Source organism: Orbicella faveolata, unplaced genomic scaffold (assembly GCF_042242905.1).
Source record: "Orbicella faveolata isolate gen_17 unplaced genomic scaffold, um_ofav_v1 contig_24, whole genome shotgun sequence".
Classification (NCBI taxonomy): Eukaryota; Metazoa; Cnidaria; class Anthozoa; order Scleractinia; family Merulinidae; genus Orbicella; species Orbicella faveolata.
Genome location: NW_028301552.1, coordinates 21,718,026 through 21,745,985, shown reverse-complemented (window position 1 = coordinate 21,745,985; position 27,960 = coordinate 21,718,026). Strand labels below are relative to the sequence as shown.

The window sequence follows — 27,960 nt, the reverse complement described above, 5'->3', positions numbered from 1 at the left end:
AGTGATAACACTGTCTTCATTCTCGACAACCACCAAATATTAGCCTTTGTAGGACAGATAAAATAGAACAAGCTGGTTAAATTTGAAAGCCAGAACGATGTTCATGGGGAGTTAAGTACTGGGAAAATAGCTTTTCGGTAAGTGAAAGACTTTGTTTACTGTCGCCATACTGGTTTTCACCATCTATGCACCACCATGACGGCCGTCGAGTAAGCCCTCTTAATATATCTATGGTAGCCTAGTCTCAGTACTCCCTCTGACCAAAACATTCGCAGTTCTAGAGTAGCATAACTGTTTGGTGTGTGACTTAATATACAGTTCACTAACTCCTCTCTGTGCTTGTCCTCTGTTCTCCCCAGATTGGCTAAAGTGTACACAGCTTCCTCGCAGGTCATAAAAAGAATCATTCTTAGACATCTTGAACACCCTGTAAGTATACTGCCAATTTTTAAGTAGCTAATAGCAGGCCTAAGATTTTTCATTCAATAAGGTCAAAATGGGACAGCACTTGGCAATTGCGGTTGCCTTTTTCTAACCCAAATCCGACAATTTCGCTCACTACTTAAGTAGAGTGTTACTCAAAGTTGTAACAGTTTTGACTGAGAATAATCCCATTGTTTCTTTAAGAGCCGATACCTTGTTCATTAAAACGATATTCGGTTTATCTTAAGGCCAGTGTTACTTCTTATTCTCTCATTTTCATTTACACGCGCTGCGGACCTACAGTTCTGCTTCTCTATTTTGTCTCAGGTTCGTGCAATCGGTATGGCGTCACCTGAGCTCTTGCAGTTGGTAGAGAACTGTCCTACAGGCGCTGAAACACTTATAGCTAGGATTCTTAACATTATCACTGACAAAGGTACTGTGCTGTATTTTTTAGGTCCGATATCTTACAATTGCAAACATAATACGGAAATACAAGCAGTGCTTTCTCAGTTTATGAAGTGAACGCTTTAGGAACAGTACCTGTATGGGGCTGGTGAATCAAACTCGCCATTGAGAGACATTTAAGAAATAGAAAACATGTACCGTGTGTCTATCGAGTATAAATCTACTAGCGCTCTATCGCGAATGCCGTTCTCTGATTGGCTACTCACTATCTATTCTGTGATAGATAGTGAGCAGCGTAGCAGTGTACCCTTGTTAACAAAATGACGGCCGCTTCTTGGCGTTTTCGAAGTGTCTGTGGAGAGGATTTACATAAAGTTTTGAACGAGTAGTAGACTTATACTAAAACAATTAAATTATTCGCTCTTGATTTCTATGCGCGATAGTTGACGAGGGCGCACACGCGTTAGAAATCTCGAGTACGCGCGCTGTGATTGGTCAATTTAGCGGGCCATACTTCTCCTGCACGGCCCGCCAAAAATTTAAAGTTGGTTTTGTTGCCAAACTGTTTCGTGATTTATCGCCAAGTATTCTTGACTTTCATAGCAAGTGGAAGTTTAAAACTTTCTTATACTCTAACTTGTGTAATAAAGCTTGCTAAAGACTTAGACACAATTTCAAACTGACTCGTTTTGCTTTTGAGGTGCGTCAGAAATTTGAAGCCTTTCCGAGTCCGCGTGAATAGAAATCGTTTCCGAACCCGTCAGGCACACAGTAGAGATATAATAAATATCTTACTAACCTCGTCTTCTCGGTCCGTACTGTAAGTTACGGATCCTCTTTTTTTTCTCATTCGATTTATGGCCCGCGCGCTTCGCGCTTGTGCCATAAATCGAAGAGGAAAAAACTCGATCCGTAACTTACAATACGGACCTCGAACTCGGTTAGTAAGAGGTATTTATAGTTCACCACTAAATTTTCTCCGATTCTTATTTGTTTAAATTGATCACGTGACGCGATAGTGTTCATCCGCGGAGAGACACTATCAGCCCATAGTGCCCGTACGAGGAAAATACCCGGATGGATAGTACTCGTCCGTGAAAAATTTTCTGTAAACAAGCGAGCTTATAAAAAAAACTTAACAAATGAAATTGTGTTAAGTGGGTTTTGTTTATTTTCCGTTTTAAATTTTACATTTGGCTTTCACGGCTTTCATCTAAAAAAGTTGAAAGTAATTCAATATGATTTTTGAACTGGCTCGCGGAAGAAAATTCAGTGGTGAACAATAAAGACAATAGAGTGTTTATAGCTCGGAACTATCGGTCTGATAGTTGCCCCTTGGAAATTTGATGTTCTTAAAACTAGCATATTTGTTTTAAGAACATCAAATTTCCGCGGGGCAACTAACAGCCGATAGTTCCTCGACAAAAGCACTCTATTGTTTAAATAGAAACAGGAGTGGAAGTTTGGGAGAACGAGAAATGCCGAAAGGCGAGTGTTTCCACAGCTTTCTTGAACCCTCCCAAACTCTATCAGTCGATAGAAACACAGAGAACCAATCAGTCAGCGCGCATATTTTCTTCGGGCGATTTCCTAAATGTTTATACAGGCTCTTTTCTTTTCTGTTTCCAGCGGTACCCACAGCAGAGCTGGTTAAGCGAGTCAAGGAGCTCTACCACAAGCGTGTATCAGACGTACGGTTCTTGATCCCTGTACTCACTGGTCTGAAGAAACAGGAAATCATCGCTGTACTGCCTAAGCTGATCAAGCAGTCACCCAGTGTGGTCAAGGAAGTGTTTAATAGACTGCTGGGATGCTTTCATAGTAAGTGTATTGCTTATCATTTGCACTGTGGTAAATGTTTGTCGCTTCATAGCTCGGAATGCGGTTTCCGAAGGTTTCTTGAGCCTGTGGTTATTATCGAACAAGCTGGTTTGCAACGTGAATTAGGGACCTTAAGGAAACCACGACGGCAACGAGAATGCCAACAAACAAAAGGCTTATTAATGTGCAAAACAATGGCTGTGCACGTGCGTCATAAATCTTTGTACATTTCTTTGCCGTCCTCTGCAAACAACAACGTGAAATGACTAAGTTCATATTTTCATTTGGAACTGAACACTGGCGATACATATTTAGCTTGAGCAAGTTCTGGGACCAGTAGGCGTGCTGAACAAGTCAAGACAATTGCGTTGTCCTCGGAGTCGCCGCGGTCATTGCTTAAAGAGTACTTCCACATGCCTTGCCCCAACAAAGGCCGAACGCTCGATACATTATCTTCACAAACTCGTTACGACTGGTAACTTATGTTGTTCAATACCTTGTTGCTGGGACAATACCTTGATTGAATAAGAAATGAAAATTGTTCTTGTCTTCTGAGTATTTCTCGAAACTGAAAGTGACACTTCTGTAGGCCTTGCTCTCATCCTGACTTGACGTTTTTTTCCGTTCGTCGTGCAATATTAGGGAGCTTTACAAATGACGACGCCTTATAAAAAAATGGAATTATATTTTTCCTTCGAATGTCGCAACTGCGTAGATCTGCTCAGGACGCCTATCGGTCTAAAAACTTGCTCAGGCTAAATATGTGATGGCAGCATCCAATTCCAAAGGAAGATACTAACTACTTAATAACCGAGAGTGAGGTCGTTACGGGAAAATCTCAAACTGAGGCCTTGCCGTATTGACCGAGCGATAGCGAGGTCAATACAGTAGGCCGAGGTTTGAGATTTTCCCGTAACGACCGAACGGTCGAGGTTATTAAGTTGTTTATTATATGGCTCATCATATCAATAAAGAGAAAAATCATTCGAGCGGAAGTCGTCAATTTACATCCGGCGATGCGCGCGTCTACCGATTCATTCATCGTCTCAAACCTAGGGCAAAACTACATAGTCAGTGAATTTCACCACTGTATTACGTATTCCGTTAAAAACACTCATTTCTTTACGGAAAAGTCACTGTCACAGCCTCAAAAACGTATTTTAGTATCGTGGTACCACAAGTTGATGGAGAAGTTTTTCCGACTTTTGGGGCGAAACGTCAACGCATATAGAAAAGACAGCAAGTGCTTCAAAATTGTCCAAACCAACCGTCTTTCGGTGAAAGAAGATACTAATGCTTCAGAATGCACTGCTCAAAATAAGCTTAACTCGATCTTCGCATTCGCTTTCGACAACATATCTTCGCCTTCTTCATTCTGGGATTTATGGATGAACATTTCAAGCCTTGTGAACGTCTGCAGTTATCAGAAACACTGCTACCGACAGAAACCACCCGATTGTTTACATCTGATGATCCTGGAAGCTGATTTACACTTGCTTGTGTCAAAGCGAGGGAATCTATTTGACGAGAACTTTGACGGAGTTCAATACTTCGGTAATTGCTGTGACTAAGATGATAACTTATAAGTTTCTTTGTGGTGTTCTGCTCAGGATGTATGGCAGATCTGCCGATGGTGTTTTTTACTTAGCGATTTTAGCTTTACTTAAGACTAGGCAAACTTTGATTGTTTTTCACTAGTGTCCGCCAAGGTTACCGACTGGTGAGTCATCTATATAAATTTTATTAAAGAAATATCTCTAAACTTTTAGCTACTGCTATTCTCGTACTGATTTTAATCGGCTTTCATCGCTTCAATGCGCTTGAATTTTCAGAACCGGGCTCTTCCTAATTTGCATAATCCGTAATCGGCCCGTGGGCATTACGGGAGAATAATGCCCTACAATTCAGTGACAATTAACCAATCAGAGCGCGCGTTATATCGGCCACAAGCCAAAGCCATATAATAATTAACATTAGCCACTGCGGTTCAATCGCGTTCTCCAAAATACGTAGGACTTGGTCATTTCACGTTCCTGTTTTGCAGAGGAAGGATATGAGATGTACCAAGATTCAAAACGCACATGCGAAAACATTGTTCTGCTCATTAAACCTTTTGTTTGGTGACGTTAAAGTCGGCGTCGCCGTTGTGGTTTGCGAAAGCTCCCTATTAATTTCCTGTGAAGAAAACCCCCTTGAGCAGCTTTAAGTTCTCAGTAACGGGAAGCTAATTTTCTATTTTCTTCCTTCCTCAGGTGACTCGAAGGTATCAGCCACCAGTCCCCTCAGTCCGTCTGAACTCCTGGTCGCTCTTCATCAAATCGAGGCTAAGAGTGACATGAAGTCTGTTATGAAAGGTAAGCTAAGTCTCTGTGTCCATTGGTACACTTGCTGCGATTGGTCTATTTTGCTGGCTGTTGTACGGCCGTCTTCCCGCGCGCTTGACTTTAGAAGTTGTCTTTTCTTTGTAGCGAGATATGCAATAAACATCTTATTTACCTCGCTTTTCCTGTCCGCACGCTATGATTAGATCCTCGTTTTTCCATGGATACATGACCCAAGCGTGAATAACAAGAGTATCCGTATCTTATAGGAACTTGAACTTGATTGCAGTTTTAAAAGGTATACGGACTGCATGCTCTGCCGCTCGGAACCACCGAGAGACGTGAATACGATTTGTAATGTGGTAAATGCAATGGTAAGCAAGCAACCAAGAATACATTCTGCTGCTCCACTCATCTTGGACCGAAATCTTACTCTGTTTGACGTCGAAAAGTGATCACGAGGTCTCTTTCCTCTTGGCCGTGAGTGATCTGGGCTCCAGTGTACTGTTCCACAATACGTTCCTCTTGCGTGTTACAAGATTCGGCCCTGATATTCCATTTATCTTGTGCCTCGGTTTCAAAATGGGTTTTCGTGCAAAACCTTTCATATGAAAATGAGTTTGATTTGCATGAAAATGAACCTGTAGGCGGAACACATTTTCATGTGAATGGTTTCGCACGAAGACTCGTTTTAACACAGAGGCACAAGGTAACTTGGAGATGGCTTTACTGAACTAATGACACGGACATGGTGTGGATACATACATAGACTATCATTCGTGCCAGCCAGGAGACTGTTTTGTGCTAATCATTTTCTGTTTTCCCTTTTTCCCATACTCAGCCAGCAGCCTGTGTTTCGCAGAGAAGACCATTTACACTCAGGAGGTGTTAGCAGTGGTTCTTCATCAGCTGATGGAAATGAATCCTCTCCCTACCCTGTTCATGAGAACGGTAATTTTCACCTCTGCTCTCATTAGAACACCTCTATCCTCCGCAGAGGCTCAAAGGGTTTTTTTTTTTGGTGAGTGCAGGCGCAGGGTTCGACTTTGCGCCTGCACTCACCTGGCACAGCGGCTTTCTATAGCGAACGTTTCGAACTCTGCGGAGGAGAGATGTAGAACACTTCAGAAGAGAAATTATATCGCGTTTCATTTTACTCGGCAGGTGATCCAGTCTCTAAGCATATGTCCTCGACTGGTTGGCTTTGTCATGAACATACTTGCCAAATTGATCACCAAGCAGGTGAGTAAATTCTGTACACGAAGTGAACTGAATTATCATAGCAAGACTTGGTGGCCTTGATTGACTGTTTTTCTGTTTGTCTTTCAGGTCTGGAAACAGCCCAAAGTTTGGCAGGGATTTGTCAAGTGTTGTCAGGTAACATTCGGGTCGCAGAATTATTCCATTCAATTACGTGTAACACGATTTCCTTTCTGAAGGCGCGGTGGCCTCATGGTTAGTGCGCTCGTCTCCGGATAGAGCGCTGAGGGTTCGAGCCCTGGCCGGGGACATTGTGTTCTGTTCTTGGGCAAGACACTTAACTCTCACAGTACCTCTCTTCACCCAGGTGTATAAATGGGAACCGGCGAACTTAATGCTGGAGGTAACCCCGCGATGGACTGGAATCCCATCCAGGGGGGAATAGAAATACTCCTAGTTGTTTCATGGTTCAAAAACCGGGATAAGCTCCGGCCCAATGGGCCCCTTGGCTCGTATGCAGACTTTACCTACCATTTCCTTTATCCAACCGTACAGACTGTATTCTCTTTTGAGGAGATGCAGTCTCCGTTTACAAAACCTCTGTCTTTGTTTTGTTCTTTTCTAGTGTATTTTATCGTGTTTTACCTACAATCAGCGGCCCCTGTTAATAGTAAAGAATTGTACGAGCAACTAAAACCCTCATCCCCCCGATCACATACTTGGGATGCAATTATATATCATTTCATTTCATTCCTTGTTTCGCTTTATAGATGACCAAGCCCCAGTCCTTCTCGGTTCTTCTGCAACTTCCTTCTCGACAGCTGGAAAGCGTGTTTGAGGTAACCACATCGATGAGAAAAACTCCCACCTAAAGTTCGTGATATGAATTCTTCCTGCCCTCGGTCAGACATTTCTTTTAATGTCAGTTACAAGAATTCAGTTGTTGATACATCAAGACAATATTCCTTTCAATTATCATCGCTAATGTATTCATATCGAAAGAAACTCCACCCGAAAACACAAAGTAAGTTTTCGTCCTCTCCTCAAGTTGAGTGCTCCGTTGAGTTAATTTTAACTAAGCTATAGACTCTTCATAAATGGCTGCCAATTATAAATTCTTTTGTAAGTATTAAAATTAGCCTGACTAACCTCGTTTTTGAGTTGATAATTCAAAAGAATTTTACTCCCAAACGAGTTAGTGAGGCTAATTTAAATACAAACAAAAGAACTTTAAATTGACAGCCATTTATGAAAAGGGTCTATGACGACGGAATAAACGGCTTATTTAAATGACTTTTCTTGTTGTTTTGCCAAAACAGCCTGGAGACCTGCTTCCACAATTATGGTAATTATGTTAATTATGTTTATAATTATTCAGATATGTCCAGAACTCAAAGAGAACCTGGTTGCGCATGTTCAGTCGTTCACTCCTCACCAGGTAAGCTCCATGAATTTATTTGCGTTCCCACGTGGGCCTGTTTTGGAGGACGCGCTTATTATACTTTAGTAGAAATCTACCGGCGTTCTCTGATTGGCTACGCTACTCACTGTCTATTCTGTTGTAGTTGGTCAGTAGCGTAGCAGTGTGCGCTGGTGGCCGCTTCTTTGCGTTTTTGAAGGGTCTGTGAAAAGGATTTAGATAAAGTTTTGAACGACTAGTGGGTTTATACTAAAACAAATAGGTTATTCGCTCTCGATTTCTATACGACGAGGTTGACGAGGGCGCAATCACCGCGCGATGGAAATCTCGAGCTCATAATCTAATTGTTTAATGCAAACAGTCAAGTAGTAGAAGATATCAATGTGCGAAGATCCCTTTAAATATTTGTTCTTGGCCGTAAACAGATCAAGAAAATCGTTTCCCCATACATTGAGAGGACTTTTCGTAATTTTTTAAGACCAGTATGTATCTAACAGAATAATGGTCTAAAACGTGTGTTGTTTTGCCATTTCCCAGCGAGCACATATTCCGAGATCGCTTCTTCAGATCTTAGAAAAGGACGGAAAAAAGGACGAGAAGAAACCTAAAGTGGAAAAACCAGACAAGGAACAGATCGACCCTGAAGACGACGACGAGTCGACGAAAGACGACAGATCTCCGAAGCAGACACGATCGCACTCGAGAGAATCGCTGAAAGACAAACGAAAGTCGCGCAGATCACGCTCTCGCTCCAGGTCACCGCGGAAGAAACGGGAGAAAAGCACTGGCGAGGAGAGTGCAAGTGAAGGAGAAATAAACTGAAAGTCGATGGTTAGATGGCATGCGAAGTTGAGTTAACCTTGTCGTGCAGGAAGACTACGAATACCTAAGTCAAGTTTTCCTGCATCTCCAAGAAGAAACCGTGATTCGCGGGGCGAGGAGAATTCGTTGAAACCGAACTTTCGTGTGACCAGCCTTAGTAGAGAGACGTCAGTCTTCGCGTCAATCTTTGCGTCACTTCACCATCCCGCGTATAAATCTTAAAATGCTTCCATCTTCTTAACAGTCACTACTCTGGGGTCGCCATAAAACCTCGCAATTAACCCTTTGAATACCAACCACGCATGCGTAATTAATGGTCGTGCTCTTTGTACCACTTGTGACGTCATTAATTTAAGTGTCATCAGATATTCTTGATAAGCAGATAGTAGTACTAGGCTGAGCCTTTCCGCACAATGGTCAGGTTTAGAGATCGACGACATTCCGACGTCGCAAATCGAAAAACAACGTTATCAGTTTTGGTGCAAAAACGGTGGTAAAATGGTCCACTACGCCTATGATTGATCAAGGTCCATTTTCTAGGCTTCGCCCGTAGTTAACATCCAACTTTTCACGGCAGCCAGAAAGAACATACAATGCAAAAGGTAGCCAGTGTAAAAGGGCCGAGAAAAACAGAAAGGAAAGGGGAAACACTGAAACAAAATTAAGAACGGTTAATGGCAAAAAAAAAGAAAGAGTCCAAATTTTGGCTTATGCGCATGCCCGGCATTGAAATTTTGCTCACTTTTGTACCTAATCCTCCAAAAATCTCTCCTTTTAGTAAAAAAAAGCTTTCTTAACGAAACTTAGGCTTATTTAGCGTCATGGCAGCTAAAAAACCTGACTAAACGGTTAAAAACGGTATTTTTGGCGAAAGTTTGCTATTCAAAGGGTTAAGCATCCGTGAATGGTCTCAAACTTTCTAATCCTACTAATAAGACTAACAAGGTTATGTGAAGGGGTTCTGCATAGGGATGTATGTTCACTATAGGCGAAAAACCAATTCCAGCAGGTGACTTGTTATCACGGGAGTCTGCCAAAAACGAAGAGGATCACGACCATTTCTTCCTGTGATTGTCAATTGACATTCTCAAACCTGTGAATAATTCATCAAGTCAAAACAGAGAAATTCACAACCGTGAAGGAGGTTTAGATACCCGGTCTTAATTAGCATAGATTTTGACGATTTTATTTCTCCGTTTACTCCTTAGTTTTTGTTTCGATTGAGAAAATATATCAAACACTCGACACAGTGTTTCATCGGCTATCCAAACACCTCGAATTTCGCCAAAAACACTCCGCTGCGCGTCGTATTTTCAACTCTCTTCTCGGTATTTGGATTTCCCGATGAAACACTGCCTCTCGTGTCTGATATGTTACATGAAAAGCGCTAAGGTGACGAAACCACACCGAACTGGCCAAACCATTGTGTGGAAACTGGAGAGAAATACTGGAAATGTGTGACAGTGATTCTAGTCACGTCCTTTTTAATTCAACGCAAAGGTTGAATTTCTTTAAGAGGATATCGTTGTATATTGTAAGCATGTGGTTTTGTAAGTTAATGTACAGGCTCTCTGGTTTGTAACTTCTAAAAGAGCAATGAAATATACGCATCAGCCTCAAAGCTATTGTGTTTGTAAGTTTCTTCAGTTAGCAGCAATACTTAACAATTATTCGTCGAAGGTGATCGTGAAGGACAACTTGGGAATATTCCCCCAAAACAACGCGTTTATGGACTGAGACGCACCTGAGGACCGTAAACACGCAAATTAAGATCGAGGCCATCTTGATCGAGCAAGGTTGTATGATCAATGATTTATAATATGTCATTCGGGACACCGTTTCCTTGCGGGGTATGGCGGGCAATCCCAAGCGGAAGAGAAAGTCCCTTCTCCCGCACTCGAGTAGCCAATCATAGCGCGGGTTTTAATCCTTCTTAAGCGCTCGTGATACTACCATCTGAGCTGAAAACCTCACAGACCTACTCGACCCCAAAGCCTTCTGTTTCTTTTGGTAACTATTAGCCGACAAAAATCATCTTAAAATGAGAAGCTTTGGAACGAGATTGCATTACCTATAGAAAAGGTCGAAAAGAGACCTGCGAAAGAAGCGATCAATGTCAAACATCAGTTCGGCTTATTTTGAGGCAGACGTGCTCAAAACGGGAAATTGAAAAGTTCCGGGAAGAAAATCAGACAGGGACAGGGCCTAAGAGAAGACATCCACCGAAATTTTGTCCAAGAAGCAATCTCGTACCAGAAAAGTTTGTTTTACACCTAATCATTTCATAATGAGTTAAAATAGCTTCAAAATGAAAGTGCACTGCATGTTAGGGCCTCGATTATGCAAACCATTATTAGCCTTTTCCAGGCGTTCAGTTAGTTGGGGCGCGACGCGAAAAACAGCGCGCGAAAAAAAAAGCGCTTCCTCTCGCCCCGCTTTTTTTTGATTTTTTTTTTTTCGCGCGCTGTTTTTCGCGCTGCTCACCAACTAACTGAACGCCTGGAAGAGGCTAGCAAACCATTTGTAGTCAGGACATTCACTGCTATTAATTAAAGAACATAACCAATAACCACCGCCACCCCGCGCCTATTGGTCTCAGAACTTGATCAAGCTAACTATGTAACGCCAGCGTTCAGTTCCAAAAGAAAATACGAAAAATTAGCCGCAGTCATTCGCGTTCTCCAAAATACGCAGAACTTAGTCATCTCACGATGTTGCTTTTTAGAGGACGACAAAGAAATGTACAAAGAAATGTACAAAGAAATGTACAAAGAAAGATATATAACGTACTTGCACAGCTATTGTTTTACTCATTAAACCTTTTGTTTGGTGCAGTTTTCTTGTTGCCGTTGCCGTAGTGGTTTGCTAAGCTCTCATGACATGTCATTTGTTACCTGTTGACATCTTTCAGGGTGAGTGCGTAGGTCATATATAAAAATATCTTTTCCAAACTTTGTTCCATCGCTAAATTTTTTTAACCACGCTCTGTTTTTGTAGTGGTGAGCAAGTTAAGATTACAAGCGATCTGTTAATAACTTGGGAAACGTAAAACATCTTTTGAAGTGATCAGATCAACCCAATTACCAAGTATTATCAAATTAATTGAAATATGAGCAATGTTCTCTCTTCATAGTTAGTTATTTCTGGCATTTATAACAGACACTAGGCGAGGTCCAAAAGTTCATTCGAAAGCCAATCGTTTCTCGCTTGCATTGTTTAGATTAATTAATGGTTTACTGAATTAGGACATTGCTTGCTTGTATCTTGTTCTTATCACCTATTTATACACTGTTCTAAGGTCAAGATTTGTCTTATTTCCCTTGAGATTAACACCAGTCTCGTTTGATTTTTCACGCGCGTTTCGAGCATGAGGTTTACAACCAAGGTGTCTTCGCAAGAAACTGGAGTCTCTAAGTCTGGCTCGTCCGATGAGAAGTTTATATTCACGGTTAAGAAGTCGGAGGTGACAAATGGCGCGAGTGCTGCTCGCTACGAGAGCGAAGGCGCTAGCGGAGGGACACGAACGCTTCAAAAATCAAGCACGCTCAACGTAAATCGCGAACAAATCGAAGATTTCGCAAGCGTCCGCGACAGAATCTTTCCTGTCATCAAGGCACGTTCTTGGGTCGACGCCACGAAGGATCTGCTCACGAAAATTGACCCTAAAAGCAAAGCGGGTGTCTTATTCACGCCTCTAAAGAGCATTCCTGGAGCTGGCATCGGGTACACGCTAGCAATCATGGGCGACCACAGCCATTCCCTCAACTACATTCTGACAAGTCATTTGGACGTTTGGAGTACATCTGAGAGCTCTCTGCAAGAGGTCGCCATCAAAAATTTGGAGAAGAAGTTGGACGGTTTAGGAGAAAATCTTTGGTCGCAGAGCAGGACTGGCATTCACTACATCGACAGTCTGGGCTCGCTGTCAGCATCTGTTGTCTTACTGCCGCGTTTTATCGCACGCTTAGACGTAGAAAGCGGAGACGCCGTGGTCGTCGTCCCCTCCAGTGATCTCTGCATGGTGGTAGGTTCTAAAATGGAAACACGACTTTGCATTCTCGGCGAGATGTCTCTGCGTTACTCGTCCGATCCGCACCACTTGAACACAAACCTTCGGCTCAACAAGTCGAGAATGGTGATCTCAAAGTACTCGCCGAAATCTTTTGCTGGTGAATTTCCCGTTCCTTCGACGCTGGAAGAAGTAGCGGGACTGAAACTGAGGGTACAACCCATTAAAAGGAAGAAATAACTCGTCATTTCTCTACACCGAACTTCAAAATTGTCATAGATTTTAGTATATTTTATGATGAACATTTTTGAAAAAACAAAGGCCAAACAAAGAGCATTGTTGAAGTTTGGTGCTCCTATTGTCACGCATTCTGTTATAAACGTTTTTAGTTTTCAAAGAAAATACGCACAAGTTAAGTTGTTAGTTGACAAAATCAAAAATACGCGTTTTCTATATAGCACTAGTTCAAAACTTTTATTGGAAAATAACCCTTTAGGGTCCCTTTAGCAAACAGTACTTCAAGCGTGACAAAGTAAAGATCTCAAATTTTTAAATTAATATACCTTGATCATGTTGATCGGTTTGTAAATAGTTGCGGCAACATGCTGGGTCAAAAGAGGTTTACAAAGAATAAATATTGCCCCACGGATCGACTCTGTCTTTTAAGTTCGTTTGATCTTCCGTCTGAGGGCAAAATATAGAACACTACAGATGGTTACTTTAAGTATTGTGAGGAAACCCAATAAAATTATTAATCCGAACGTACGAGTTCTTGAATATTAAAAGAAAATTACTGTGTGGGGTGCTACGCCGGGGGGAGGAAGGGGGGGTACTTGGGTTTGATTTGGGTGGGTATGTGCCGCCCGGGTTTCTAAATTTAGAACCCTTTTGCATTTGCATTCAAAATGATGTCCCGTTGTAGAAAAAGGTCAATTTTTAAGACCCCGTTCTCTAGATTTAGTAAATTTCAATAGCCCGTACGTTGTTTTGAAAGTTATTTATTTTTAGTTGACCTATATATCTAGATACGACAATGCTGCCTCTGCACAAATCAGCAACCTGATTGCTTCAATTTCAAACGGAAGATAAAGCCGTGATTAGCAATTTCTTTATTTACCATCTTATTAAATTGTCTTGGAAACTTTTACTGAAACGTAAAATTCTCTATGAATAACTTCAAATGGCTGCTGATAATTTGACGAGCTTTCGTACGTTCGAAATATTTTACCCCGTTCTAGGAAACGTCTCCATTCTAGATCAGGAGTCCCAAAATCACGACCCCGTTGGGCGGCACCTACCCGTATAGGTATTGTGGGAGTATCCTCCCCCGGGTCCGGGGTGCTACTGTAGTCTCAACAAGCGAGTGAAGGATGAAATCAATGCAGTTTTCACATCTTTCGAGATAACGGGCAGCGTGAGCCCAGTCGCCTATTGTTTCAACTCGATTAAAATTCCTCCCTCGTTATAGAATCAAAAAGTCTGGAAGGGCGTCGAGAATCTAAATAGACACAGGAGAACTCTGTTCTTGGTAACTATCAGATTTGCAATACAGAATAGGTTATTAATCAAACGTGTAGTCCAGAGGGCTGGATATTTGTAGTCTCTTTTTATTGGTGTGTTTTAGTACGGAGACGCAGTCGACGTTCATTAACATTTTCCGGCATAAAAGAACGGGTAATCCCGAGGGGGCAAGATAGCGCCATCTTGCCCGCTTGGATGGGCGCCAGTCACAGTTTGGTTCACCTTGCCTGGTCGCGGGCAAAAAAATCCTGCTTGTGAGGGATACAAAGTGTTTTTGAGGTTGACAGTTTCAAATTCGCAGCATTTATTGTGGCGAATACAGGGCATGTGTACTACTAACTCGCCCTCGTACTGCTTTTAAATTTAATGGGGTTAGAGATTTACCTTTTTGTACCGCTACAATCGGAATTCGGACTTCGAAAGGGTTTGACAAGAAACCCTATCTCGGAGTCGATTACTTGCTCAACGAATAACACTGAGGCAAACTATGACATTGCCTTCACCCACGTGATACATGTAGGACCATGTACGAAATCGCAGTCAATTTAAAATTTCCATGGCCACAGTCTCTTACCATCTCCCCTCCTCTGGAAATCTATGGTGCCCGTGAGGGGAGGGGGACAGAAAGGGCAACAAAGCCTTGGAAGGGAAGGGAATGGATCGAAACCATAGTACCGAGGAGACCAGTACAACACTAACTAACACTGTATTGTTTGCAGAAACGCAACTCTATAAAACACAATTTGTAATTCTGTATTATTCTACTGAAATAAATCAACTTTAAGTGCCGCACAAAAGTGCATAACTCTCCAGTTCCGAGACCAGATGGTCTCTAACGTGACCTTCCCCTAACACCGCTCACCACTATACTCTTTAAAACATTAGAATAATTTGGACTGCTTCCTTAAGTCAGTCAGGGAACTTTTATTGCAAGAAATTACGTCAGGTCGACGTCATACGAATACGTCATATTAACCAGCCGCTGCCACAAAATCGTTGGCTCACTAGGAAATGGCAGTTAAAAAATCAATTGACGTAAAATTAGAGAGACAATGAGGATCACCAAAACATTTTTAAAAAGTCCATTTATCTTTGGCTTTAGGACAAATGTTTGACGTTCGTTGTAAACCGTCGCAGTTTTATAACGCTATGTGTTTTAATTATATTTTGAACAATTTTTATCACTACTAAACGAAATTGTTTGAAGAGTATTTCCTAATTAATATCTGTCAGCTGTTGACTACAATTCCTTTAACTGTCCTAATGTTGTTTTCAGGAGGTTCACGTGGGCCTGAAACAGACAACAGAAAGGAGCCAATGAACTTCTAAAGCATTTAGACCTGGGCCATGGGAGGAAAAGCACACAGTCTAGTTCTCAGGTCAGGCTATTTAGCACGGCGGTCAACATCCTCAAGGTGATTTGGGCCAGGTACACTCTGGCAAGTTCCAGGGCTACCCAGAATTCCCTACGTAGCTGGCGAGATTACGCGCGGGATTTTGCGCGAGAGTGTTTTACGACACTATCTAACAAGACAGGGGCAGATTTAGGGGGTGGGTGCAGGGGTTTTGCACCCCCCCCCCCGAGATGAAGCCTTCCTCTTCGTATATGCTTTTAAAATTTGTTGACTTCAACAGTCAGTTATGCCACTCCTTAGTGGGGCACGCCTCCTACGTAAAACCCTGGATCCGCTCCTGCAAGAGCACCGTAGCCGTAGGGACTTCTGGTAGTACTCATATGGGTGGAATTTTCCCGCGCTGCTCTGCAGCTGAAAAAAGCCACTCGCAAGCAACATCAATCTCGCTACGCAGGCTATCCTCTTCCCCCGCCCCCCAACCCCCTCCCCACAAAAAAATCTTGTGCAGCAGCTAAGAAAATGGCAATGCATAGCAGTTCAGTGATGCAGAGGAATCATTGACTCATAACCCAGTGCAAATCATCATTATTGCCAGCATGGTGGAAAAAAGTTCAAGTTCAGTCAGTGCCACCATTAGTAGGGATAACAATACTCGAGGCAGAGAGCCAAACATTGGCAAATTTCAATTCATAAATCTGGTTATAGCAAGACATTCAAACAGGATTATTCTAAGTAATACAACAACTAAAAAGAAACACGTTCAAAATGAATAATCCATTCAACAGTACCTTGGCATGTTTCAGCTCTAACTCTGCCCGTTCAGTCTAAAAAACAGAAAGTATTAGTCAAACAAAGATCACATAGAAAACAAGAATTGCTACTTGCGCACAAGGTCTGTTTTTCTCTTCATCAGCCAAAGTTTATTAATTCAATGCTACTCACCATGCTCTTTCTAAACTGCTGGACTCTTCTTGTCTTGAAGTCTGTCAGTTCTGTTTGTTAAAGAACAGATCACAAATCACTCTCCTGTTACATTCCTAGCAACTGACAAGTTAGCTATCTGATAATTACATGGGTAACTTGATTAGTAATTAGACAACCCCTGGGCAGCCAATCAGATTCTGAGTTTAAAACAAAACAAAAACAAATAACTGATCTCCCAGGATAATTAAACTTTGCTCTCATTCATCTTTGGTCCTTGAATAGGTTCCACATATGGTGTGGCTTGAAAACTTCTGATCATTTGGTGAAGCTCACAAAACAAAACAACAAAAGCAACAACAACAACAACAACAACAACAACAACAAAACATTTATTTACTGGCCCATATTTGGAATTCCTTCAAAACATGCTTTTAAAACTTATCTGGACCCCTGATTGAAGTGCGACTCTGTATTTAAAGGAGACTGTGCTGTATTGTTGTGTACAAATGTCTAAGTGAGGTATTACAATCTCTGCCTGAAACAGATTCCACCCCCTCCCCCTCCCATACAAACACACCCAGACTCTTGCCAGCCACTTTAGGGAGTGATTTGACTGGAGGTTTCTGCTTACATGATTTACATTTTCAGCAGGAGGGAAACTGGTTTTCACAGGCAGGCAAAAACTCTTTGAACTGAACTTCTTTGTAAGAAAAACTTTCTGCGAGATGGTCAAACCAGTCAGGCAAAATCATGCTCACAACTGTTGAATTTGTCTGGTGCCTGGCCCTTAATAAAATCCCTGTTCATACTCATGACACTTCTCACTGACCTTGTTTAGCTACTTCTGAAATGTGTTCATATTTTTCAGAAGCTGTTTGCTGAGCTGTCTCTGCCTGGAGTGAACAAAAGAAAACAGAACTTAACAAAAGCACACAACCTACAGACAGTGGATAACTCAATACTCAATACCAACATACATGGACATGTTCCCCTTAATTTTCGCCTGAATTGTTAACCAAAGGTAGTGACCTCAAACGTGACTTTTCATGGCAATAACAGATACAACAAGCTGAACTGAAGTGATCTGATATTTGTTTCTGATCACCCTCACCCTCACTTCAATAGGAATGCATTACTCCGCTGGTTGTAACATAAATTATTTCAACAAGATTTATCCCTTTTTTTTCTTCTTTTACTGAGACAGAGGGAAGTCCAAAGTTGCCTCCTTTCAGAGCTAGCAACAGAAAAAAGGAAGGCTTCTAAATCCAAAAGAAACAAAAGTCATTATATTCAGAACTTTATGGTATTGTGAGGTTTCCCAAAACACAGCGTGTGACTTTTGCAGACTGCAGATTACAGACTTGTTAACTAAAATCATATTCCTGTTTTCATTACTGAGAGCAAACCATTAACAGGCTAATCTGAGCACTATTCAGGCTAGCCTGACAGATACTCAGGCTAATCAGAGTGCTATTTAGGCTTAAATATTATAGTCTGCAGTTGACTGCAGTCTGCAAATGCCATACACCACCCAAAAGGCAAGTTTTAAACTTTCCATGCAAACTGTTCCACATAAAAATGTTTAAATTACATGTACATGTATTCTTCCCAATGTCTTTCGCGTCAAATATCATTTGAAATAGTCCAATAAAACTAATTCCCCATGATCCCTCATTATTTTAATAGTATTAACACAAATCACATGTTCATGTATATTGTACTTACTGCTGCGACTTCTTTGCCCTTTACCCTTGCCTTGTCCAGGGCCTTGTTAGCATTTTCATAGTCAGCTAAACATCTCGTCCTGCGATACAACAAGTTCTTTGCAGCCTCCGTGTCTCTCACGTAATATCTCAGTAGGTCAGAAGTTTTCAGATCTTGGTCAGAGGCAACACGGCCCTCCAATTTACGAGCTTTCTCAAAATATTCAGAAACCTGAAAAAGATTACATCATATGAGAAAAAATTGGTTGGTTGATTCTGCTCACCACTGTTAATGTCAAGTTCACACTAAATCAAATCCTTGACTTCATGATTTTCTTTATTCTTGTCACCTGTCTGCTTGACAGTAATTACTTAGACATGAGGAGAATTAAGATTCTGGCCATTCTTGAGATTACACACTGTCAGGAGACTGACTTCATTCAGTACCTTATTCAGGAATCTATCTATATCCATGTATTCACTAGTGCCCATCTGCGAAATACAACTTGAGATCCTGATGAAGGTGTCAGCAGCATTCTTGTGTGTCTTTGTCATACGGTCTGCTTGACGAGTAGCATCCTTTAACCTAAAAACACACCAAAACGCTCAAATCTCTGTTTCAGCAAAACTTAAACAAAAACTTTACAAAATTATCTGAAGCTTGTGTTAGGAAAGTTCTTCTCATAACACTTCCCTTATGTACCAGATATAGCATTTATCAGTAACTCATGCAGTTATTAGACAGTTCTATCAAAAAAGTCAAATTTTTCATTGTTTCTTTGTTGTTCAATGATCATGAAAATATAATGTGGCTTAAGTCTACATATAAGCCAAGTGACCAATCAAGCCGGGGCTTATTTCTGATTTCAGTAGCATGAAGCGACTAGGAGTATTTCTACTCCCCCCTGGATAGGATGCTGGTCCATCGCAGGTTTACCCCAAGCATTAAATTTGCCGCTACCTGTTTATACATCTGGGTGGAGAGAGGCACTGTGAGAGTTACCGGTAAGTGTCTTGCCCAAAAAACACAACACAGTGTCCCCAGCCAGGACTTGAACCTGGACCACTTGGTCTGGAGACAAGGGCACTAAACATGAGGCCACCATGCAGGTCTGTCACTAATGTTTGAAGTAAGCGGGGAAATGAAAAAAGTAACCGTAGATAGCGTCCGCACATGCATTTAAGCTTGATGCATTTGCCACAATACAATAGCTTTAAGCAAGATATATAAACCCCATAGGTCCAGATTAAGCTATGGAGAAGCCTGAAGACAAGTTTATTTTTCCTAGGGGTTCTGCCAACACTTTGCAGCAAAATTAAGTTAAGAAACTCTAGAGAAGGTGTCACTGGCAACATTTTTATCCACTCTGAAAGACTTAAGGACAACCTTTAATGTCCGTTTCAGTCACACTGTATGTCGCATACACAATGCAGACACTTACTTCATGTTATATTCCACTAGAAATTTCTTCTCAGTCTCAAAAAACTCATCAACATCCTCAAAAGAGTGAACAGTTTCAAGGTTAGCTAAAATAGCAGTTTACAAGAAAAAAGTAAATGTTCAGGCTTTTAAATCATCAATCTAAGAAAAAACAAGCATTTTCATAAGTGAAAACTCCGTCCATTGATAAAATGACTAATTAAATAAGAATGTTTGAGGGACAAGTAAAGGCCTGAAGTTTTCAAGCATGTTAGGAAAAGTTATCCCTAAGAGACCGCCACAGTGTACTATGTTAGGTCTGCTTCGTAGCACGTTAATAGCAGCTTGACAATCTCACAAGGACAAGAGAGTTGGAAGTAAAATATATTACAGTTGAGCATGTATCAAGTGTGATTCTAACCCTCCTACCCATACAAAACAACATGCCCTGGATATGACTTCTTCCATAGAAGATGAGCCAGGAAGGATTCAGAACAGCCATCAAAATCCACTGCCTGCCCCTACCCTAAATACTGTAGAAACAGTGGATGAACATCCCAGCAATCTACCTGGACATTATGACACATGACTTGTACTGTACATGGTAAGTATGGTGACAATAGTTGATTGTCATCACCCAAATCAAAAGCTTGTAAGTTTTGTTAACCTAAGATTCTCATAGGATAGCCTTTATAAATACAAAAGTAATAATTTAAAAAAAAAAATTATTTATTGTTTAATCAGCCACTCACCTTTTGTCCAGACAGAAGTACTTCATCAACTCCTTTGGCAAGGCCCTTGAAGAGGCCTCCAAGTCGTTCTTTCTTGTTTTTGCCTCGTACATTAAGCTGCATTACAAGAAAAAAAAAAAATGATTTGAAAACAAGAATGATAACTAATCTTAAACTGATCTTGTGAGTTCTTAAAAGAGATTTCTCAATTCTGTTGTTAACATACTTCTCCTTTAAACTCCAAGAACACATTAAAGTTGCTGTCTTTTCTAAGAGTAGGATGAGCAGCCAAACGCGTCAAGAACACCTCGTGCATGGCTACAGTTTTCTTGAAAGTAGCAAGATATTCCCTGAAACAAAACAAAAACGACAAAATGAGTGACAAGATGGTCTGTTAACCCTGATGGTGTCACTATAATAGCATTCTTACGCTTCAAGTTCTTGCTTCATTTTCTGGAATTCCTCTTTTGTCATTGTATTTTCACCTGAAGTAAAGAGGACATGGAATTGTCAATGATACTATTTCAGTCAACTATTTTATTGTATACATTACTGGTAGATTGTGATTGTTTTTTGTTCCATGTACATATGAAGAAGCTAGTCATAAAAGGGGATAAGTGACGATTTTGGTTGCTTTTCTTTTTTTTGCTCCAAATTAGCTGAAGTTTTGCATGTGGTCTTCAATGTAATAGAAAAATGTGGTTCTGTATTTTTGTCGTTGGTTTTTACTTTGTTTTCGAGTTAAAACGTATGCAAAAAACTTGGCTTTTCCTAGCCATGTCTTTAGGAGTTTATTTGTTGAACAGCAAACAGGCAGACTGTTTATAGTGTATGAAGTCAAAATCAAATCCCACAGCATATAGAGCGGAAACCTGGGAACAGATTGTTTACATCAGTTATTGTGACGTGAACACAACACGTGAATCGATCGAGCATCAAACGAAATACCATCGAACAAAAAAGAGATGTGCCACATTAGAGCTCTATCAGCTAATATCTTAAGCATTGTTTTAAAGTACCTTGTATGCCTGCCTGGTGGTTGAGAGGCATCATAAAGCCTTGATAAGCCCGTACGTCATCAGCACGTTTTAAAGAATCAAAATGTGTTCTGAAACTTCGAAGACAGCTGATATACTGTAATCGTGTTATCGGCGTTCAAAGTCAGATTGAGCCAGGTAGCAAAGGCCAAGAGCAGTTCTTGCCCAAGAAAAATACCCTCTGGTGAGTTGTGGCCCATTTGCCAAGCGTTGCTAGCGTGAAAGTTTGGAAAGCGAGAACTGGTTTTAGAGTGATAAAATTTGTCTTGTATCGACCGCCATGTTTTCCCGCGCACAAGGTGTAAAGACCCTTCCCGGCATGCATTGCGATTACGTTCTGCGGACGTTTCTCGAACTAGTAACTAGATTTAAACATAATAATGGCCAGCAAGTAGCGATCGATTGTAACAGATCTGTGATCCAGTTTGCGTTGATTTTATTTCCAATCGGCATGATTTGTAGTGTTTTGAGCTTCTGGGATCAGTGGACATGCAGATGTATGGAGACCCGTACGTTGCGCAGAAGGGTTAATCTGTTAATCTGTCAGCCCTATTTATAGAGCGTTTTCACATGGAGTCATCAAATTCTTACATCCAAAACTAAACAGCCACCAAAGTTGTTATCCTCACCAGGCATAAGAAGTACCAGCGCATTTTGAACTTCGAAGTTATGCTGGTGCATTGAAAACTATGTAACTATGCATTTATCTCGTGATTTTTAGCCATTTAAGACGTTGCCGTATTTGGAAAAGTGCTTATTGAAATGTTTTTGTTTGTTTTATTTTATTTTTATTTACACCTTTTTGGACCTGAAATCAACATTTTTGAGCTTATACATTGCATGAAATTACCATTTTCAGGAGCCCATCATGGGCTCCTGCCATTTTGCTGTTTTCTAAGTGAAACCAACATCTTTGCCGTCATGCATTAACGTCAAATCAACATTTGAACCTATTTAGACCTGAAATCAACATCATTGAGCTTATGTGTTGTGTGAAATTACCATTTTGCTGGTTTCTAAGTGAGATCAACATCCTTGCCATCATGCATTAACGTCAAATCAACATTTTAACCTATTTAGACCTGAAATCAACGTCATTGACCTTATGCGCTGTGTGAAATTGACATTTTGCTGGTTTCTAAGTGAAATCAACATCCTTGCCATCGCGCGTTAACCTCAAATCAACATTTTAACCTATTTAGACCTGAAATCAACATCATTGAGCTTATGCGCTGTGTGAAATTGACATTTTGCTGGTTTCTAAGTGAAATCAACATCCTTGCTGTCACGCGTTAACCTCAAATCAACATTTTAACCTATTTAGACCTGAAATCAACGTCATTGAGCTTATGCGCTGTGTGAAATTGACATTTTGCTGGTTTCTAAGTGAAATCAACATCCTTGCCGTCGCGCGTTAACGTCAAATCAACATTTTAACCTATTTAGACCTGAAATCAACATCATTGAGCTTATGCGCTGTGTGAAATTGACATTTTGCTGGTTTCTAAGTGAAATCAACATCCTTGCCGTCACGCGTTAACGTCAAATCAACATTTTAACCTACGTAGACCTGAAATTGACATCATTGAGCTTATACGTTGCATGAAATTACCATTTTGCTGTTTTCTAAGGGAAATTAACATCCTTGCCGTCACGCATTAATGTCAAATCAACCTTTTAGCTGTTTTTGAGCTGAAATGAATACTTTTTTAAGGTTACGCGTTGCGAGAAAAATCAACATTTTGCTGTATTTTTAGTGAAATGAACATCTTTGCGGTCGCATGCTGACGTGACAAATATAAGTTTTTTGCATACGTAATGTCTCAGAAACAATGCAAACCTCAGCAAAAACACATACAAAACATTGTTTAACACACCTAAAAAATAACGCATGTGAAATTTGAAGGTTTTTTGTTCACTTTTGAGCAAAATACCTAATGCCCATTTTCCACTGAGCCCTTCACATAAACGAAACCGGGCTTTGTTATAAAAAACTGCGCCGATCCTTTGTTATAATAAACCGAGGTGAGACTTTGACTAATAACAATGGCTCGCTTTGGTTTAATATAACAAAGGATTGGCTACATTTATCATAACAAAGGCTCTGGCTTCGTTTATCTGAAGGGCTCGGCTGAAAAGAGGCATTAGGTATTTTTCTCAAAAGTGAACTTTGTCAAAAATGCTCCAAATTTCGCATGCAGTTTTGTTTAGGTATGTTTAGCAATGTCCCATAGTTTTTCTGTTAAACTTTGCTTCGTTTTCGGGATATTGCATATGCAAAAAACCACTCGGTTTTCCTAGTGGCAAAAACCAGCGGCAAAAATACAGGACCACGTTTTTCTATTACATTGAAGACCACATGCAAAAATTTGGCTAATTTGGAGCAAAAAAAAGAAAAGCAACCAAAATCATCACCTATCCCCTTTTATGACTAGCTTCTTCATATACTAGCACTGGGTGACTTTTTTTTGCTTCGTTTTCGGGATATTGCGTATGCAAAAAACCACTTGCTTTCCTAGCCGCAAAAACCAGCGGCAAAAATACAGGACCACGGTTTTCTATTACATTGAAGACCACATGCAAAAATTCAGCTAATTTGGAGCAAAAAAAAAGAAAAGCAACCAAAATCATCACTTATCCCCTTTCATGACTAGCTTCTTCATATACTAGCACTGGGTGACTTTTCATGAAAATATACTGTAAACTGTAACAAGTTACAATCACACAAGTTACATAAATTACAATCCAAACCTGTGCAAGATCCTATATAGAACCTTGATAACCTTGATGCTAAGTTGAGATCCTGCCAAAAAACCTACAGGATCTGGCCCTGAGCATATTATGCATCATAGATCAATGAGAATTAAGAGAACTGAGGACTCTTTTACACTGAGATATTCTAAGCTTTACATATTGCATTGTTCAATTGCAATAAATTAGTAATATTAATACTTTTGTTTTTGAACTTAACACTTGTTAGAATGGATAAAATTCTGAATCATTGTTATACACTAAATGAGAAAATAAATGATTATTATTGATTAATACATATAGGATCTTAAACAAGTTTTTTTACATTCTTCCATGTACTTTTTTATGTATTTAAATGTTTCCTAAACAGCATCCTGTATTCTTATTATGATACAAACTAAGGAGATCCCATTCGTTTTTCACTTGGGATTGAAAGGGGGATCCTATAAGATGCTACAGGATCTTACACAAGTCCTACATGGATAAGATTCTAAGAATGATTTCAGCCAGCACACTCATTATTTCTTGTTACCTTCTCCAAGCTTTTGTAGCTTTTCACGAGATACATCAAAATCTGGTTTGGGAGGAGCTGGAGGAATCTACAGACAACAAATCAAAATTAATTACACATTTTCCATTCACTAAACCATTGGTCAACTTTAAAAGCTTTTTGGAATTTCGATCAGGCATGTGTTTGCATTAGTTTATAGAAGAATACCTATAAACCCTGGGCCTTAAGGGGCAGTCCCACCAAGATTTAGTGAATCTTGAAACGAAGGTGTTGGTATAAAATGTCAATCCCCTAGTAGTTGCCTAACCTTGCTAAAGTGCACCGTACTGGTCATGAAAGTTGTTTATAAATGTTGTGGCTACGGACGAGTAGGAAAGAAGTGGTGTAAAACTTAAAAACGTTGGGCCGACGTTTTCAAGTTAGACAATGTTACTTGGAGGAAAATCACTAAAAATCGTCAATCTCTTAGAGATTGAATTTAAATGCCTTTTTGTCTTTAAAGGTTATTTTGTTGATCAGTGAGTGCACCTTTATCATTCTAGCACAGTTTGCACAAAAACTTAGAAGACCTCTTGTAATACTGCCCCTTTAAAGTTGATGAATTTCTTGTCAGATTAATTGTTTGTGATGGACACGCATCTGTAAGACAGCGATCCACTATGTTTGTTTGTGCCAGTGATACATGTGAATTCATAAAGAAACCGCTGTAACATTTGGCATCTGATCGAGTGAACATTGTCTGTAATGTCCAAGGTACAATGTAAACTTACGCAGGATTTTCCCCATGCATTCTTAAATTTCCATAGTAAAATTTTAAGAAACAAAACAATTGAAATTTATGTTTTTCTTACTATTTTAGTTGAAAACTAGTCGCAAAATTGTGATTGAAGAGGAGGAAGTTTTAGTCACCAAACATTAAGTCACGAATGCATGTAATCGTATCGGTCAGACTATTGGTCGCAATTTGATCCCTGTACTAGACAGTGGTTTGACTGGAAATAGTAAGCAAAAACTTCTGGGAAGAGGTAAAAACGTAGAATCTCTTTTCTTGGAAGTCACACGGAGTCTAACAAGGAATTCAAGAGCGCTGAAGTAAAAAAATAGAAATCCAGAATGGAGGGGGGTTAACGATTTCAGAATTCAAAAGGCATGGGGTGTTGAGCAGTTTGTAATCTCTAAAGGCAATGTGGGATTAAAATATTGAAGCCGTCCATGGTAGGGTATGGATATTAGCCATTATTATCCAACTGCAGCGAATACCATCCAAATACTATAAAACTGTACTTTCATTGATTGTACCATCCAAATAGCAGTACAAATTTACAGCAATATCGTACAGTCATTTGTACAGGAAAAAACCTGTAACCAAAACACAACAACAGGAGAATGGTACAACAGCGGACCACTGAGGGAACAGCTACTCGTCGGAACAATGGAACAATAGGAGGATCAAAATGCACCAATCACAGCCGACATTTGTGATATAAATGATAATGTGCAATCAGTCGACCTTATCGCCTGAAGAAGACTAGCAGTAAGCAGTTGAAACATCGTAATCTACATCTCAAGTGACTACATCGTGAGACAAACGATAATACACTTTATTATAGGAGAAAACCTGTTTGCTGGACAGGATGGCGCGCGCACACAAAGCTGTCACACTCTCCCTCTTTCACTGATAATTTTATTGACTACAGTAGTTGGATAATGTATCCCTTATTAGATGTTTTGGTGTGTAGTATCGCTGTATATTTTTACTCGTTGTTTGTATTTTGACTCGCCCTATGGGCTCATCAAAATATGGCACAATTAGCAAATATATACAGCGATACTACACACCAGAACATCTAATAAGATACATATATTGTGTATGGATATCACCCATTATTGCTTTTAACACTACAAAACAACATTCATATCTTCAAGCCAATGTGTAATTTTCATTTTATTACATTGACAAACTGACTGTTTGCACAAACAACTGTGAAAAAGTGGGAAACGAGGTAATCAATATCCTCACTATGGAAAACATACCACTCAGGTCCCAAATATAGTTTCGGATGAATTTTACTAGTGGTGTATTTTCCTGTAAAACAATTGTGTCTATATAATAAGTAATTTGATCTACCCCTATTCGTTGATTGCCCACTTTTGTCTATCTTTCCCAGCTGCAGAACCTGCTCAAAGGGTTCTGCAGTGTTAAGGAAGTAACTGGGCACATACATGTAACCTGACAAAGGGCCAGTGCTGCTACATGAAAATTTCCTCCTTTGTGAGATGGCAAACCTACTAGTTGGTTTTTCTTTTGTGAAGCCAAGACTTTTTTCAGCTTTGGAAAAGAAATCAAGACTCTGAAACGGCATCAGAAAAAAAAAGACCAAGAGACTCATGAAATTTGACTTAATTTTTTTCAAGCCAGATAATCAACTCCCACCATTCACCACTGCTAGGACGAAATAGTATGATTTTGTCAAGAAAAACAGTAATTAATGTTTAGATAACTTCTGGGAGGCTCGATACGAAAAGCTTTCGGATAAGCTTAGCTTACTGAAATTAATCAAATATCGATCAATATCCCATTTACAAATATCTCCAAGTACTTACAATGATTCCAGCATACTCTTCGTTTTCCACGTATCGATCGTGAAGCCAAACAAATTCTTCATGTTCCCTGACGACAGAAAACTCGCCTTCTTTAAAATTCGGCAGGGTTGTCTAAAAGGAAGTGCATTTTTTGTAGTTAACCAATTATCAATGAATGAGGTGGACCAACAGGGAAAGTTTGCATGGCCATGGAGAAAACATAGCGCTTACGTACCTTTGTATGAACAGTAAACTTCACCCGATCTCTTTCACTTAATGCATCGGAAATGTCTACCATAAGGGAGGTGTCCGTGTTTAAATCCACAGTCTGAGTCCGTGTCTAAAATGGAAACGAAATCAAAACAAATTTGTTATTTTCGATTCCACGGGAAGACCTAGAGTCATGGGTACGAGATCAGAGATGGACAAGAAGAAACTCACTTTCTCGTCCTCCAGCATATCTGCACTATCAGCTGCGTCCTGTCGAGAACGGAAAACGGAAAATGAGGTTATATCTTATAAATTGATTAAATATTCCGTAATTTTCAGCTGTTATTCCCTGGCCTATGCCCTTACCATCATGGTTGGCACCGCGCTGAACTGAAGCCTTCTATGTCACGTGACTGGCAGGACTGTAGCAAAAAATTCTCCCATCCGTACCCGGCTAAGTGCATATTTTGATCGAAAACAAAACACCCGAGAAATCGCTCATCGAAATACCACTAGTATAAAAATACAAGAAAAAGGTTCCAGTTGGTGACAAGGAAGACGTATGTTTGGTGTTAAAGTTAAGTGTACCTTTACTGTGCTAATTTAAAAATTGTACATGTCTGAAAGAAGAAAGGTAAAGCAACAGACTTTCAAAACCGCAAGAGGTCTTTGTATGAGGTTTCTGTATCAGCTTAAATAAAAAAGATACTTTTGAGTTAACTTATGTCATGTATCTTTGGTAGTTGAGCAAATTATCTGGTCTGTCCCGTCACCATACCCGACTCCCTAC

General features: G+C 40.2%; 3 protein-coding genes across 3 annotated transcripts in view; 2 read left to right on the top strand and 1 right to left on the bottom strand.

The window, feature by feature from the left end:
- The window catches only part of LOC110040683 (symplekin-like), a 28,824-nt gene extending 18,788 nt beyond the window's left edge, over positions 1 to 10,036 (top strand). The window contains exons 29-38 of the mRNA XM_089291752.1: positions 360 to 429; positions 751 to 859; positions 2,461 to 2,652; positions 4,905 to 5,006; positions 5,815 to 5,924; positions 6,138 to 6,215; positions 6,303 to 6,350; positions 6,944 to 7,012; positions 7,552 to 7,611; positions 8,131 to 10,036. Coding sequence (XP_089147878.1) covers positions 360 to 429; positions 751 to 859; positions 2,461 to 2,652; positions 4,905 to 5,006; positions 5,815 to 5,924; positions 6,138 to 6,215; positions 6,303 to 6,350; positions 6,944 to 7,012; positions 7,552 to 7,611; positions 8,131 to 8,415 — 1,123 coding nt within the window. The 3' untranslated portion in view covers positions 8,416 to 10,036. The remainder of the gene's footprint in view (positions 1 to 359; positions 430 to 750; positions 860 to 2,460; positions 2,653 to 4,904; positions 5,007 to 5,814; positions 5,925 to 6,137; positions 6,216 to 6,302; positions 6,351 to 6,943; positions 7,013 to 7,551; positions 7,612 to 8,130) is intronic.
- Positions 10,037 to 11,568: 1,532 nt separating this feature from the next.
- LOC110040687 (uncharacterized) lies at positions 11,569 to 13,185 on the top strand. Its single transcript, XM_020745963.2, has one exon. It carries the CDS (start codon positions 11,783 to 11,785, stop codon positions 12,662 to 12,664), a length of 882 nt encoding a protein of 293 aa, XP_020601622.2. The 5' UTR covers positions 11,569 to 11,782; the 3' UTR covers positions 12,665 to 13,185.
- A 1,664-nt stretch (positions 13,186 to 14,849) lies between these two features.
- Positions 14,850 to 27,618, bottom strand: LOC110040675 (sorting nexin-6-like). Its single transcript, XM_020745953.2, has 15 exons — positions 27,537 to 27,618; positions 27,402 to 27,440; positions 27,196 to 27,300; positions 26,982 to 27,092; positions 24,399 to 24,465; positions 20,509 to 20,563; positions 20,305 to 20,428; positions 20,100 to 20,195; positions 19,370 to 19,425; positions 18,375 to 18,513; positions 17,950 to 18,159; positions 17,054 to 17,117; positions 16,243 to 16,292; positions 16,089 to 16,124; positions 14,850 to 15,236 (listed from the first exon to the last, which is right to left on the bottom strand). The coding sequence occupies exons 1-15, from the start codon at positions 27,540 to 27,542 to the stop codon at positions 15,186 to 15,188; spliced, it is 1,209 nt and encodes a 402-aa protein (XP_020601612.2). The 5' UTR covers positions 27,543 to 27,618; the 3' UTR covers positions 14,850 to 15,185.
- Between the last annotated feature and the right edge of the window lie 342 nt (positions 27,619 to 27,960).